This window comes from Cladophialophora bantiana (genome assembly GCF_000835475.1).
Source record: "Cladophialophora bantiana CBS 173.52 unplaced genomic scaffold supercont1.6, whole genome shotgun sequence".
NCBI classification, from domain to species: Eukaryota; Fungi; Ascomycota; class Eurotiomycetes; order Chaetothyriales; family Herpotrichiellaceae; genus Cladophialophora; species Cladophialophora bantiana.
In genome coordinates, this window is record NW_015971580.1 from 1187639 (window position 1) to 1202852 (window position 15214).

At 51.0% G+C, this 15214-nt stretch overlaps 4 protein-coding genes across 4 annotated transcripts; 3 read left to right on the forward strand and 1 right to left on the reverse strand.

The window, feature by feature from the left end:
* Positions 1-4375: 4375 nt before the first annotated feature.
* On the forward strand, positions 4376-6667 carry Z519_04745 (uncharacterized protein; the record flags this gene model as incomplete). The annotated part of the gene is made up of 13 exons (XM_016762490.1): positions 4376-4407; positions 4463-4550; positions 4601-4707; positions 4767-5026; positions 5078-5137; positions 5240-5312; positions 5361-5482; positions 5549-5669; positions 5729-5798; positions 5851-6081; positions 6136-6223; positions 6278-6435; positions 6497-6667. The coding sequence occupies 13 exons, from the start codon at positions 4376-4378 to the stop codon at positions 6665-6667; spliced, it is 1581 nt and encodes a 526-aa protein (XP_016621437.1).
* Positions 6668-9374: 2707 nt separating this feature from the next.
* Z519_04746 (uncharacterized protein) lies at positions 9375-10472 on the reverse strand (the record flags this gene model as incomplete). The annotated part of the gene is made up of 1 exon (XM_016762491.1): positions 9375-10472. The coding sequence occupies one exon, from the start codon at positions 10470-10472 to the stop codon at positions 9375-9377; it is 1098 nt and encodes a 365-aa protein (XP_016621438.1).
* Positions 10473-11412: 940 nt separating this feature from the next.
* Positions 11413-12616, forward strand: Z519_04747 (uncharacterized protein; the record flags this gene model as incomplete). The annotated part of the gene is made up of 3 exons (XM_016762492.1): positions 11413-11489; positions 11580-11822; positions 11881-12616. 3 exons carry the CDS (start codon positions 11413-11415, stop codon positions 12614-12616), a joined length of 1056 nt encoding a protein of 351 aa, XP_016621439.1.
* Positions 12617-13414: 798 nt separating this feature from the next.
* Z519_04748 (uncharacterized protein) lies at positions 13415-14879 on the forward strand (the record flags this gene model as incomplete). Its single annotated transcript, XM_016762493.1, has 4 exons — positions 13415-13827; positions 13882-14222; positions 14279-14389; positions 14440-14879. The coding sequence occupies 4 exons, from the start codon at positions 13415-13417 to the stop codon at positions 14877-14879; spliced, it is 1305 nt and encodes a 434-aa protein (XP_016621440.1).
* Between the last annotated feature and the right edge of the window lie 335 nt (positions 14880-15214).

A 15214-nucleotide genomic window follows, 5' to 3' on the forward strand; every position in this document is an offset into this window, starting at 1 on the left:
GTAGCTTCAACTCCTCGGCGGACACATTCAAGCTTTTGCGCAGAAGAGTGTTGTCGAGAACCAGAACAATCTCTGCTTGAGTGTATCCTTCTCTCATCAGCATCATAGCTTTGCGCCTCAGTTCCGGGCCAAGAGGAACGCAGATCGTGCCAATCCAAAAATATGCCGCACTACCCATTGTTGCCGTCCCAGCAGCAGCGAGAGCGGTATATCTTGTTAGAGCTTGTAGACGATCGCTCTCCTCTGAGAACTTTGGCGGCATTGGATAGAGATCCATCGGTGAAGATAACTCCAGAGTCTTCTTTCCTTAACAAAAAGCTTTTCAGAGGCATGGTCTGTCGGCATACCTTGCTTATATTGAGTGGCGCCTCTCTAGAAGCTCCGTGGAGACAGACATTTCCCCGACGAATAGGACATTAGAGGGTCATCAGCCCAGCCGTCTCGAAGAGTCCTGGGTTCTTCAAAGCAAAAGCCTCTTTCGTCGCATATGAAATCTTTCATTTCGAGTGGAATGGAGTACGAAGTATTAGGGAAAAGCTCTTCCTCAGACGCGATCGTCCACTCAAGCAAGATGATAAGGACATATCTGTGTTGAGCAAGGAGTTCACTACACAAAGTCAAGATTCTGTTGTGGCTACGTCGCAGACCATCACGCTTTGGATTTACAACGCTATGTTAAGGCTAGGGGCCAAGGCTGGCAATGGAACGGTATGGGAACATCAGTCATAAGTTCAACCAAGCGTCTTCAGAGAAACAGAGATATAATTCAGCATGTTGCCAACACTGGATGACTCCGAGTACTTGACAACTGGCTCAGATGAAGGATAAGGAGGGAAAGGGGGATGTCGCTGAGATGAAAGCTGCTCGCGGTACCAGAAAAAGCCTTAGCCGTGACAAGACAATGGCCCGACTATCGAAAGGCAGTGAGCAGCCACTTCAAGATAAACTAGCGCGAACCATTCAACGTACTACCTGGATGAGAAAGAGTCCAATCGAAACGTCCAGACAGGACATAAACCTCAAGATTACGAACAGTTAAGCCACCAACCACCGATCTTGGGTTTCAAGATGTTTGGGACTGGTTCTCGACAGGGTCTTATCTGAGAATCCATTGGTGCACATGACTACAATCGAACATCCAAACTACTCTCCGCAGGTTTCTCATGCGACAAGCTCATAGGCTGCCTGCGCAAGGTCGCGACCCTCAAGGGTGAGTGGCTGCAAAGCTTTGCCGATTGTTACGCTAAGCGTGCAAGTCAACTGGCCAGTCCGACAGCTGGCAAGGCCCATTATCGAGGGGGCATTTCTTGGGCATTTGCACTTTCTTTTGTAGGGCGTTGTCAATGCGGGCACAGCCTTTTCCTCTGGCTGCGTCTCTTCTAGGTCCTCATCAACCTGTCCGAGCTCAGATTCAGCAAGGCCAAGTTTTCTAGCAAGCTGAACAATCGCAGCCTCTTCCCGTACAGGCAAGGAAGACCGTAAGCTTCACCACGCGATAGGGCTAACATACCATTAAATTCGGGCCTTGCACCTCTAATACAGAATGGAGCCACATCTATGCTGCGCTCGATTGGACACATACTGGTGTGCTTGGAGCAAAGTGTCAGTTTCCAGACAAGTCCCCGTCTCTACAACGAGCCAGAAGAAAGACCCGCTGTACTTCTCGTATTCCCAGAGTTCAGAATGCAGCGTAGACAGGCCATGTCCTTTGAGCAATCCCAAACCATACCATCTTCGACAGGTTGTCAATCTCATGTCCAAACCACACTCACTCTTCGACGATTCCGTAATTACAGGCGTGCTTAGATGGACGTGGGCATGAAGATGATTTGGGCCAGGAATCCGGAATGAAAGTATAGCGAGCAGCAGGAATTCGATGTTGAAACCATTGCCTCGGATCTGGCAGGCTAAGACCGTCCCCGTGAACGGTGACTTCGGTACAGGCGATCCCGAGACTCATCTCAAGATAGCCGTAGGGCGTTGACCATTTTAGAAAGGTGTTGGAAGACGTCGCCATTTCCCGGCGGGGTTGTCATGTTAACAATAGAAAGGACTCTGCTACATGCCGGACCATTCATTGTTACCCCAATATATACACAGATACTTAACTTCAAACGAATTTTTGGGATCTGGTGAAGGGCATCATAGTTGAACGCGAGGTCTCCGCCGCCACCAAGGTTTAGTAGAAGCTAGTTCCAGAGTGTTCAAAATCAGCTTGCCATATCATATCTGCGGAGAGATGAGAACCAAAAGCTATGTCCTGACGTATCTTGTCTAGCTCGCGGGGTCAAGTCGGAGTAGACAGCATCCATGGGCTATGATGAAGATGATTGGATCGTGTGTTGTTCCGAAAGGAGGTTTTTGATACCTCCCATGGGGACAAATTTGTTCCACGGGGCCAATAGTCTAAATTCGCTCGAAAATCAGTGAAATCGGGTTCCATAGGAGCCTTTCGCTGCCTTTTGTTGGGACCAATTTGTTGCATCTGACCACAGCTCGTAACTAGCTGTGGAAACCTGTAGAACGGCGTGGCCGGGCTTGACAACAGTCTGCTGCTCGAGTGAATTCTTCAGTCAAAATCAAGAGACCGTAGAGTCTGTCTCTTAGATCCTGGCAACAAAAAAAGAACTGCGTGGATTGGGCGTACGAGTTCGTCCTTCGGTCTTGCAATATCTTTGGCTTGTTCCATTTTCCGAACTGACGTGAAAACTAGCCCGTTCGCGCCCTGTTCGTCAAAGTGGTTCCTGGCGTATGGTTGACCGGGTCAGGCGAGATACTTCAGTGTATCTTAATCGGTGGACCTAGAACCCGCCATAATCCAGAGATTCTGAGCAAGTAGCACTTCCCGTATAATCCACAGGTGACCCCCAGTTGCCGGCTGATGAGGCTGAAAATAGCAGGGTTGCTAGTCTTTTGGCCTCTTCGAATCACCGAATACTTGGCCTTCTGGTGGAGCAAATTGCGTGCCCTGTCTATGCAGTTGAAAGACACCTTACTCCCCGCGGTCGAAATGTCAAGCCACGCCATGACGCCGACGGCTGAAGAGTGAATGTTGGCCATCATCTTAACTCGCCAGTTTCTTTCGGGTATATCGCGCTGGTTGATGCAAATCAGCATAATGTAGGCCAAAGGGAGATTCCCAATTAGGTTAATGGGTCGCATATACGTCTTCACGCTCCAGTGCACTTTTTGGGTTCCCTATTCCCTTCCCGCAAGCTTCGCTAACGTGAGGGAAAGTCCAGTTCGCAACCATAGCCGAAGCCAAAAAGGGCAACCCGGAATCGTGACCCGTTTTCCTCGGATGAGGAGACTCTGGAATTGGAAATGCCGGTAAGCGAAGATAGGTTCATGACCTTTGCCTATCACCGATCTATGCGGCAATTGGTTTAGCGGCTATATGCTAACGACCGGGAACAGGCGAGGATAGAGTATATGTACGCCGTTGGGTGTTGGAGTATAGAGTCTCTCTACTCGCCTTGATACCCTACCCGGTGATGTGGCTGTGGCAGTATTATGAACGGGGGTTCATGACAAATATGTAGCGAAGAGGTCCAAGATTCTATCACGGAAAGACAGGATTCTCGGTCTTTTTGGGTGATGTCCAAGATACGGTGGACCTCTTCCGGGGGGGCAGTGCACTACATATAGAATATAGGCTCCCAGCGCTTCTGTAGTTTCTAAGCTATTTCAATCATATACTTGATCATTGTTATTGATGTGGAGAGATAAAGACGTAGAAAAAGAACCTAGTCTAAGGAAGGTAAGCGACTTTCTTAGTGCAATGCTGGGATAGCGGGGGTGCCGGCGTCCACCGGTAGGTTTCCGACCCGCCATGTCAGTCTTCCTCCAATACGGCGCTCGACGGCGGCAATGCGGAGAAACCGTGATTCAACTTCATACCTAACTTAACCTGGGAGGTTGGCTACATGTGCAACCTATCTTCCCGCATGAATGAGAGGGCGACGTGTGTCTCCAGTTACGCACTAACCAGAGGATCCTGAGCCCGAGTGCCGTTGAGCTGGCTGCTAGTTCCAGTTGAGACATAATACTTCACCAAGGCCCACTGCAGAGGCAGGGCAGGTCAGCACTATGAGTGATCTGCGCTCCCCAGTATGCATAGGCTATCGCGATGGTTACGATGGCAGGCAGCTCCAGTTCCAATCTGCCGGATACCGTTTTGGTACTCCCGTGGCAGATAGCATGGCACGAGGGTCTACGTGGGCTGCGACATACATCTCCTCATTTAAGCGCGCCTGGTGAAGTCGGTACAGGGACATAAGTACCAGGACAGTACCCCACGCTGCCATCATCGAAATTCTGCAAGTAAAGACAGATTCCTTCGTAAAATTTCCAACAACGCTCCACGACACTGAAAATGCCTCTGTACGGACGTCATATGGTGTGGGCGTAAGTCCAAATTCGTCACTCGTCCTTATGTTTTGCTGAATTGACATGGCCTCAGCGTGTGCCTCGTTGCTGGGTTAGGCATCATGTTCGAGGGTTATGACCAGGGTGTAATGTCCGGAGTCAATATCAGTCCGTCGTACATTGTACGTGATGACTGAACTACCCACGAGAGAAACCACTGACCGAAGCGCAGGACCTTGTCAAAATCGGCGACGGCGCGACCGGCCAAATCACTAGACCGACCAAACAAGGTGGCCTTGTCTCGATATACTATCTCGGTACCCTCCTTGGAGCACTGATGTAAGCTCTGCCCACTTACTCTGTCTCTAATCATCCTGAATGTGAGGTTCATTGAATAGGGGCGGTGCATTGTCTGATAAGATTGGGCGACGCAAAGCTATATTCTTCGGCTGTCTTTGGGGCATCTTTGGTCAGTCGATGCAAAGCGCAGCTCAGAACGCGAACTGGATGCTCTGTGCCAGATTGATTGGAGGCGTTGGGACTGGCTGCATCAGCGCTGTCATTCCAGTCTGGGGCTCCGAGCTTGTCGCTCACGATATGCGAGGGATGGTGATGGCGTTCGAGATGTTCATCAACTTTGCTGGTATTTCCACTTCGTGTAAGAGCTTCCGTCTCTTGACGATTACTCTATCACTGCTGATTGTTATAGACTGGCTCGAGTATGGGCTGAGCTTTCTCAACCATGGGAACACCCAGGTTCGGTGGCGATGTAAGCCTTGCAATTTTGCCTGAAAGTGTTCGGCTGACTTATCACTCAGTTCCCCTCGCTTTCGTCGCAATGTGAGCATGTAGTTTCCCTCAAAGTCCTCAGTATGGTCATTGACATTTATCAGTTTTCTGGTGGCTTTAATGGTCATCATCCCATTCATGCCAGAGAGCCCAAGGTCAGTCAGCGGTATCTGCACAGCTTCTGTGCTAACGCGCGCTACCAGATGGGACATTGCCAATGGCAAGCAAGAACGTGGTAGGAAGACTCTGGCGGTCTTTCGCGCCCGAGGGGATATCAACCAAGCAGACGTCGAGGCGGAGTTCAACGAAATCGTCGCCGCCGTCGGTAAGTTCACAATTCCTACTGAGCACTCAAATGGGAGTATTACTGACAGTCATCGGTCGCATCCAGAACTGGAGGCCGAATACCCGGCTCGGAGCTACTTCCATTTGGTCACTGGAATCAAGAGCGGCGATCTTCATCTTGGACGGCGAGCCTTTTTGGCCGCCTGGCTCCAGATTATGCAGGCATGGTGCGTTAGTCGAGTAGTTGCAGGTTTTCCTGGAATCCTGACTGGGAGATCTGCTACAGGACTGGTGTCACGAGTGTGGTCGTATACGCTCCTACACTTTTTCGAATTGCGGGCTTCAGTGAACACAAAGTGAGGTGTTCCGGCAATCCCTGCAGACGTCCTGCTGACGAGTTGTTTACAGGCAAACCTCCTTACCGGCTGTGCCAACCTGGTCACCATGGTATGCTGCGCTTTTGCGTTCGTGACGATCGATCGTTACGGCCGTCGCAAAGTCCTTATGGCCGGTGGATTTGGACAAAGCCTGTCGTTCTTCATCCTCGGTGCTTTGTCCAAGGTCGGGGAAGACAGACACAACCAGTCAATCGGCGCCGCTGCTGGTTCATTTGTCTTCATCTATAACGCCATCTTTGCGGTAATTCCAGTTCGCCTTTCTGTTCCCTTACTCGAACTCATGACTTCTACGCAGGCAACATGGCTCAGTGTGCCGTGGGTATACCCTTCAGAGATATTTCCACTCGCCATCCGAGCTAAAGGGAACGCGTTCGGCATAATTGGTATGTCAACATCCTCCGCCGACAAAGTGGTGAATTCTAACGATGTTCTTACAGGCTGGAGCCTGGGATGTGGTTCTGTATCTCTTGCGGCGCCTGTGATGTTCCAAGCGTTAGGCCCACAGGGTTTCTATATACATGCTGTCTTTAATCTGCTAGCCGTGGTTGTGGTATTCTGTTTCTACCCAGAGACCAGTTGCCGAACATTGGAAGAGGTATGTGACCGTCGAAGGAATGGATCTTTCCAGACCGCCATCTAACAGCTCATCCTTTCAGATCGATCTCCTGTTCGCCAGTAAAACTCCATTCGTGTGGGAAACGGAAAAGAGATTCCAAGAGCTCAAACTTCAACACTCAGCTCTCGTTCGTAGAGGACAAGACTTTAAAGAATTAAGTGTCGCCGAACATCTTGAAGGAGCGGGAGGCCCAGACGGCCTGAAATATTGAGCACGAGGGCCTATGACCTATGGAATTTCCGGCGACGGAAACCGGGAAGCGTGAAATAGCAACTCAGACTAGATGAGCTCTTACCACTTGTAATTGACATCCCGGCGTTGTGAGACGCCTTGCGTGGTGAAACCAGTTTTGGGTACTTCGAGTGCTATCACATCCTGTGGCCCACGCATGATATTCATCGATCATCTGAGCATGATGCTCTGTTCCAAAACCATTCTCCTATTCCAGTTATAATTCGCGTCAGTCAATACCAGAAGGAGGCCGATTCGGACGACCATCTCAGAAGCGGCGAAAACCATACCACACCCCTAGAGACGTTGATTCCCAGCCCTGATGGCAATTTCCCAGAACAAAATATGGAATAACAACACATATGCATCGTGGAACTGATTCTCCTACTACCAATTTAAGCTGTCCGCTGTTTGCGTTGCAGTGTCGTGCCGAAATGCAGCCTCGTCAAGTATTGTGTGCTAGTGGATCATTTCCCCGCGCAGGGCGCTTCACCCCTCAGAGAAAGAATCTATCATACAGCCAGATTCAATGAAGAATACAATCTATCCTACACCACGCGAGCCTTCCACCGTTCCAATCATGCTCACGAGGATGAACGCGCCAATCCAAACGGCCATCCCACGTCCATTGGTAAGGTCGTCGCGGTCCAAATCTGGTGGACATTCCGTCTTGATTTACTGATTGCCTCTCCTTGCCATCTCCGTTTGGTGCCCACACAATAGCCGATGTCTCACTTACGTTATGCGCGTCCAGCTTGCCGATCACAGCTGCGTAGCGTTCCTTTGTGGGTCTAATCCGGAGGATCTGAAAGAAATAGGATCTGTGTGCATTCAGAAGTCGAAGCTGTCAGACAACATCCATTGCACCTCGCGTTGATCGGTCGCCAGAGATATCCGCTTTGAACAGAATCATTCACATGACTCTGGCTGGAGGTGGTGATAGGTGAGACGGCAACGGAAATGAATAGACCAGATTGGATGACGAAGGTCTCGAAGGAAAAGCTCCCAGATCGACTTCAATGCCGACGCTGATCAGACCCAACAGCCTCTTGCGCCATCTTCATGGAACAACCACAGAATTGTGTCAGTGTGACACTAACATGTCCATTGCCGTGAAATTGCGCCAATTTTTGTTTGGGGGTTCTTGACGTGGTGGAAAGTAATCGAGAGCGTCAAGTGAAGAAATTCTCCAGTTTCCCTGGTGTCGGCAACCCCGGGGATCTTGTTTTTCAAGGAAGACAAGGGGCTGGGTTTGAAGGGTTATATATCTAGAGCTATAATATTGGATAACTGGCTCGGTAGAATACATAGAAGAAGGCCACGCGCTGCGTTGGTGTGCGATCCCCATGAAGCAAACAAACCACTGGGAAGAATTGACCAAGATGTGCGAGGTCATATCACCACGTATGTCAGTGACACTATAGAATGCTTTCATAATTTGGAACGGGCAATCTGCCTACATCCAAGCTGTGTCAGCTCATTCAGCTCGGCCGTGGATGTGACTTCTCAGAGCTCTGTGAATACATATTAGAACAGCTCGCCTGTTGCATTTTTGTATAACCCATGCAGCACGTAATTAGGGTCAATGTTCACTGGTGGCCGTTCTCTCATCCCCTCATTGAACTGGGTAAAGCTGGAATAAATCACGACCGCTAATTAGTAGAGATCCTTGCCACTGCTTTTGGGGGAAGTTAATGTTCTGTCTTGCACTGTCAGGGTGAGCCGAAGGTAAACGTATCACAGGGCGGCCTCAGCCTCGTCTTAATTGGGGTTAGGCTAGGCTGTGGTTTTACTACCCTCGTCTTGTCTCGTCCCGTCTCGTCCTTTGGCGCTGGGAGTCTTCGTAAATGACCAACCCAGTTGTCCCCTGGTTAGCTTCTCGTCGTCAACCCTTCCTGGGGACACTTCGGAGAAGCTTTGTATTGCTATCTTCTCTCAGTTAAAGCTTAGGCCGCAGCGGCCTTTGCTCACCCTCGAGGATCGAATTGTGTTTGGAGAATAGTCGGAAACGCTCGGCAAAAGGGACAGGGGGGAAGCATTGATAAAGTGGATTCAAGTTTTGTCTGCTAGCCATCTCGATACCTATCCACCAAACTTCCTTAGGTATGTTGGTATGTGTTAAGCAGACCCTCGACCGACCTGGGATTTATTTCCTGCTTGGGCGTCTCCAGAGCCCTTTGTCCAGAGTCCAGACTCCAGAGTCAAGCTCTTGCATATTTATTGATCAATCCATGCCCCCTCGAGTAACAGGTCCCACGCGCCTCATCAAATGAAAATGTCCACCCAGCCACGAGAGTCCGGGTAGAAAGAAAAAGCCCAAGCACAAAGAATGGAAGCTAATAATAACAACAAGGTTGAGAATGGGAATTTGGCACTCCGTAAAGTAATGGCACCACTCCGCTTAACGCCTCAGCATGATGATGCCATAGCAAGGCAACCCCCCCTCAAGGCGGTGCCGGAGAATTATCCACCTGTACCAGCAACCTGAACCGTATGTCACGATCATTTTTCAACCGTAGCAATGTCTAGCAACGGCTTTTGGGCCTATTTCGGATTCCCCCTTTTGAACCCCAAGCGAAAGACACAATATTTTTGCCTAATATTTGACCGATTGCGCATAGCCGTCATCATAGTGGTACATGGACCGATTTGATTCTTCTCGTCATCAACATGTCGCCACCAAAAGTTCAAGCCTTGTCTGGCTCGATGGAAACCCTTGCCACCTCGGCTGCAGCAGTGGCCTCTCCCACAGCGGCCGCCACGGGCGGACTATTTACCGGCGGACTGGTGACCAGATTCGAGGGGGTGACGGGTGTGTTTGCTGGCGAGGCAGTCAGTTCACTAATCTGCTTTTCCAGTTCGCGAATGCGCATCCTCAACATCTGGTTTTCACGAGTCAAGTTAGCGGTTTCGGCCTGGTAGAAGGCGGTTTCGTCACGGAAACTGTTTCTCCGTGCTGTGGTGATTGATTCGAGTGGCGAAGGGGGCCAGTCACCGCTTGCAGTAGTATTGCTAATGCTCGACTCTTGGGCGGGCAGTGGTCGCAGTGCCGGCGAACGGCTTGCGCTAGAAGGTCCGCGCGAGATACGTCTTGTGAGCGGAGGGACCGCGGGGACTGCGGGGTGAATTGAGGGAAAGGTTATCGAGCGTTCGGAGGCAGGTGTTTCGTCGTCGACGACGGCGGTACCGCTGCCTGCCACGGCCGAGTTAGGCTGTGACGAATGTCGCGAATGGTGACCGTTCTGACCCTGACTGTTTCGGAGAGCGTCAAGTTGCAGCTGCTGTTCTCGGATCATCTGCAACATCCGATTCACTTGTGCTTCTTGCTCCTGTTCCAGCTCATTATGGATTTCGCCGAGACTGGGTTGACGCTGATGGTGCGGATCACCCGTGGCGATGGCAGACCTCCCTCCGATGGTAGGCGGACTGGCCGAGGTGTAGCTGTGACCGAACCCGATTCTCGGATCGCTGCTGGAGAGTTCGCCTGGGCTTGGGATAGTAGGGTCATTCAGGTTGAGATTCATGGCGACCTGCGACCGACGGCGATCGCTAGGCATCCGACCCAAGCGAGGAGAGCCTCTGTTGCTCAAAGAAGATCTTCTAGACTCATTTACATTTGCGGCATTGGTGACGGCGGCAGCGGCCAGAGATATGGAGGAGCTTCGAGGGGAGGGAGTTTGTTGGCGGTTTGGGGGGATGTTTGTAGTCTGCATGGAGCGGGGCTGCATGGGTGACGAAGACGTCGATCTGGAGGGAGGGAGAGAGTTTAGGTCTGGAGGAGCCATCACAGAGCAAGAGGGAGATTTAAGAGGCGGCAATGAGAAGGAACGATACTACTTAGAGAACGAGGACGATGGAACGATTACTGCTGGTTGTCATGCCACAGTGCAATAGCGTTTATGGTAACAAGGGAAATGAAGGGGATGGCGAACTGGCGGCGACGCGGCGACATGGGCAGCTGACTTGGGGCACGATGCTTGGCGGCGAAGAGAGAGGCTCAAGGTGGCTACGAGTACCTTGGAGGCCTGCCGAGTACATTTTGTTTGTAATTGCCCCTAGGAATGGAGGGACTTGGGCATTGGTATTGGCAGTGGTAGAGGGTCACCAGGCTACGAGGTAGGTGGAAGAGTAATAATATGCTCAAAGACCGGGGGTGGGCAGGGGGAGGTACATAATGCGACGAGAGTTTTGTGTGATAAGCAGCTGAGGAGCTGGAGAGAAGAGAGGCGAGGCTGCGTCACTGGGTGGTCCGAAAAGATATTAGGGCTGGTGGGCTGTCGAGGTACAGTAATACAGTAGAAGCATCCCTAAGCACGAGTCGTTTAGGCGCCCTTTGGCGAGGGGGGGGCGTTTAGGGTGCCCGGAGGACAATACCCAGTAGGCACTCTAGGCTCCTCTCACTCCAACGACGTCATGATTGCCTGGTGCTAGAGAGGTAATCGAGCTAAAGCCGCATTGGGAGCTGGTTGTTTACACTCGGGCTCGTCTCCCCAGCCACTTGGATTTTCGCCCAGTTTGTGCTGGCATCCCCCCCATCCGCCGTCCGCCATCCCCCAGCCTCCTTCATCATCGCAATCCTCACACCATCCACCACCCTAATCTATCCCTCGTCTGATCTCCCCGTCGTATTCCTCCCTCTCGAACATCTCATACACACCATCGCATCACTCAATCCCAGACGAACCATACGCGTTCTTGTTCCAGATTGCGCCTCCTCGCGCCATCATGTCAGGTTTACCATATCTCCAGAAACTGCGCAAAAGCGATCTTACCGAGTTCGCCGAGGCCAGCAAGCTGCCCGGGTACGTTCTTTTCCATGTTGTTGCTTCCGACGCGTGCTTTTCCGGGTCGCATTGCCTGGCGCATCCTTGCTGACTGGTATGCGACCGCAGCTATGCTCATTTGAAGAAGGCCGAGCTCGAGGTCGCCCTCGACGAACACTTGCGCACCCATTCCACCACATACAGCAAAGACCCCTCTCTGAGCGAATACTACAAGCGTTTGGCTAGCAGCTCGCGATCGCCGACCAAGAGAACCGCAGCTGAGAAAGTCTCGGAACAAGTCAAGTCGGACGACGATGCTCCCGCTCCTGTCAAGAAGCCGCGACGGAAGACAACCTCGACCACTCAAGAAGGGTATGGATCGCGCCTCAACCCGTGTTGTTTTGGTATTGGTGCTGACAGTCCATAACAGGGAGGAATCACCAACGGCCGTCAATGCGCTCGTCAAAACCCCGGCCAAAGAGGTGGCCCGTCGCACCTCGATTCTGGCTTCCCAGATTCCCATACCGCCCTCGCCGGCCGTTGTCACGGATGCCATTGATCAACAAACGCGTCGCATTCGGACTTCCATCTCTCATGCTTATGAGCAAACTCAGCTTCATGAATATGCCGATGCCACGCGCGATATTCTGTCCTCGCCCATGACTGTCATCGTGCTGGCCATACTCCTAGAAGCCTATGGTCTTCGCGCGCAGATCTTACCGAACAAGCTGTTAACTGAAATTCCCGCTATTCCCTACATCAAGTCGACCAAGACGCCAATCATGGTTCCAGACCTGTTTCTGTTGTTGGAGTCCAGGTTCTGGTCACCCTTCTCGCTGTGGACGCTGACCTCGTTGATTCTGCCGGCCACCATCTCGTACTTTATCAACCTCCCGCTTAAGGCCCATCCTAGCCACAGCTATTCGACGCGCCAAGCCGCCCTCCAGGCAAACGCGCAAATGCAATTTGATCCGTTCATTTTTAGTCTTGCCAAAGGATTGATCGTGTACCTGGTCTACGCCTATCACTACACTCTGGGTGGGCTCTACAATCACTTTACCATTGCGACCGTCAACGAGAGCATTCCGGGCGGGTATTTTACAATCATGGTCAGTTCAGGCCTCGGAGCTGCTGTGAGCTTGTATGAAGCGGTATTGAAGAGGTAGAGGGCCCCCGGGGGTGAGGTGGTTGTTTGGAAGAAACGCGGGACTGGTCGAGCATACGCTGTGCCATGAGGGGTTGGGTCTGCACCTGTACAGTGGTTGGGGTTAAGGGGTTCAACCTTGGGAAAACGGGATGATACGAGTTACGATTATTGTTGGTCGACCATTGACGGCGCCGGGGATTTCAGTTGGCTTGTACCTTCGCATTTCAGTTCCATGAGTTCAGTCGAATAGGCTCTATACCCATGGCGATGAGTATTTGGCTGGTGCATGTCTGGTGCATGCACCGGGTTGGAAGGCTTATGTCCTTGTCCGGAGACAGATACAATTTGTTTTTTTTTTTCTTTTTATATTCAATATGTGCTTTCAATTTTTGGTTCTGACTGGATCTTTGTAGCTTGTCCATACATACCGTTATCGATTTCTCGTCGACAAATAGCACATAATGACATCAAAGTTGGCATTAAGATACCTCGATATGTTACTACGTGATTCTTTGGCGCCTTGGCGTTCTTGACGTGGATATTCGATAGGGATCTTCCGTAGCTGTCAGACACTCTTACTCTCTTGGATACGGAATACCATATAACCCTCTTGACGGTTATTACCTTTCCATGTAGCCCACATTGCCCCGCGGAGCGTACACCAGGGGATTAATCGTTCGTTCTGTGTCATTAGCCGCCGCACTTACGGTACTGTGCTAGCAGATACATATTCAAACGATTACACCACGTCGTCGAAATCAGTCTTCTTATACTACGCACCGTCTTATTGCGCTCTCCAGCTCGTAGTCTAACCATAATGGACCCCGGGACTGTTATCTCTGTGCTCGAGCTTACGCATGTCGTAGTGAAACGGCTCGTCGAAGCTGGCCAGACAATGCACGACGCTCCAGTGGGTCTGAACCGAGTTATCAACGAGACCGAAAAGCTTCGGGTGCTCCTAGACCGGCTGTCGATCTTCCAGAAGGCTCTACCTCGAGAACAGCAAGATATCCTCGACAAACAAGTGAGTTCAACAGACTGTATAGAACTTCTGAAAGAACTGGACGACCTCACGTCTGGCAAGAAGCTGGACAATAAGGATGGAGATGGGAAAGGAGAGAAGATGAAGCTGGCTGACAGGTGGTGGTGGCTCCGGAGGAAGGATCTTGTCGAAGACAAGGTGAGAAAATTGCAGAAACAGACAGAGTGGATATCGAAGCGACTGGTGAAGTATGCTACAGTCTCTTTAGTTCAGATTGGGCAAAGGCGACTGACGGCCTATAGCGAGTACCTTTTTGAACAGCATCACCAACTTTCTCAAAGTGCCGAACAGGTCTCAAAGATATTGGAATTAGTCATGTCCATGTCGTTGACGTTGAATTCGGACCAGTTAAAAACTCCTCGATTCGATGACAACGGCATATATTCTCCTTACAAGGCCGAGGGAATTGCTTGGTATGGGCAGTTCCGTTGCAAGCCAGGCCAAGATTACACTATACCCTACTTTCGGGACCGACACCTGCTGGCTGACCTTGCTTGGGCTGGCAACTGGAACGGGGTGATGGATTTGCTCGGCAGAGCTCGCAGGGACTACAAACAGAATTGGATCAACTGCACTTCAATTTGTAATTTTCAAACTCACGCGTCCTGGACTCGAGCATGATGTTGACTGTCTGGCTAGACAAGGCGACTGAGATGAACAAGTTGACCAGCGGATTCAGACCCCTACACCAAGCCGCGTGGTATGGAGACAAGTCGGCAGCGGAGTCTCTTTTGAAGGAGGGAGCTTGGCGTAAGTGACAGGTCGCCACAGTTTAATATGGGATATTGACTCTCTACCAGGTCTTGCGAGAACCGTGCGAGACACGCACACTTCAAGCGAGTATAGCACTCCGCTCGATGTTGCCCGAGATCACGGATGGAAGGACCTCTATGAAAAGCTCAGTCCCGTGATCAGACGGCCAGTCAACCACAAAGCGCTACAGACTCTCCAGACCCGCCTCCACGACTTGATCAAAGATACCTTTGGCAGCCATCCCGACGCGCATCTCGAGTGCTTTATCCTTCCCGAGCTGGAGATCCTGACTGAGTTTGACCGGTCGAGGATATGGTTTCCCTTGAATCCCGAACTGCTCGATACAAGGGAAGGGCTCGCCGTCCACGTCATCTTGGAACGTAACGAGATCATTGCTGTCATGCGGTGGGGCAGAACCACGAGGAAGAACTATCGGATTTCAATGTCGGGGGTGCAGGAAATCCAACGAGCCGTTGTCCTTCGCTGAGATTTTCTGGATTTCCCCCTTCCCCGTTTCTCTTCATTACCAAGTATTATCTGGGAACAGTCGATAGAACACAGTGAAAACTACTTGAGATCATTTTCATTTCAGCGAAGGCACCACGCATTCGATGATGAGTGAGGATTTGCATAGTAAGAATTGAGTATTGGGCAAAAGCAAGCGCATTGATGAACTGACGATGAGGTGACATTTATTGGTCTGTGCCTGTGTTTTAAGGGCAAACGACATTGATAACATCTCATTACTTTGTAATCTATTCAACCCTTGGGACGATCCCCTTTCTCCCCCTTGTTGCATAGCAAAGTCAGAGGCGGCTTCAG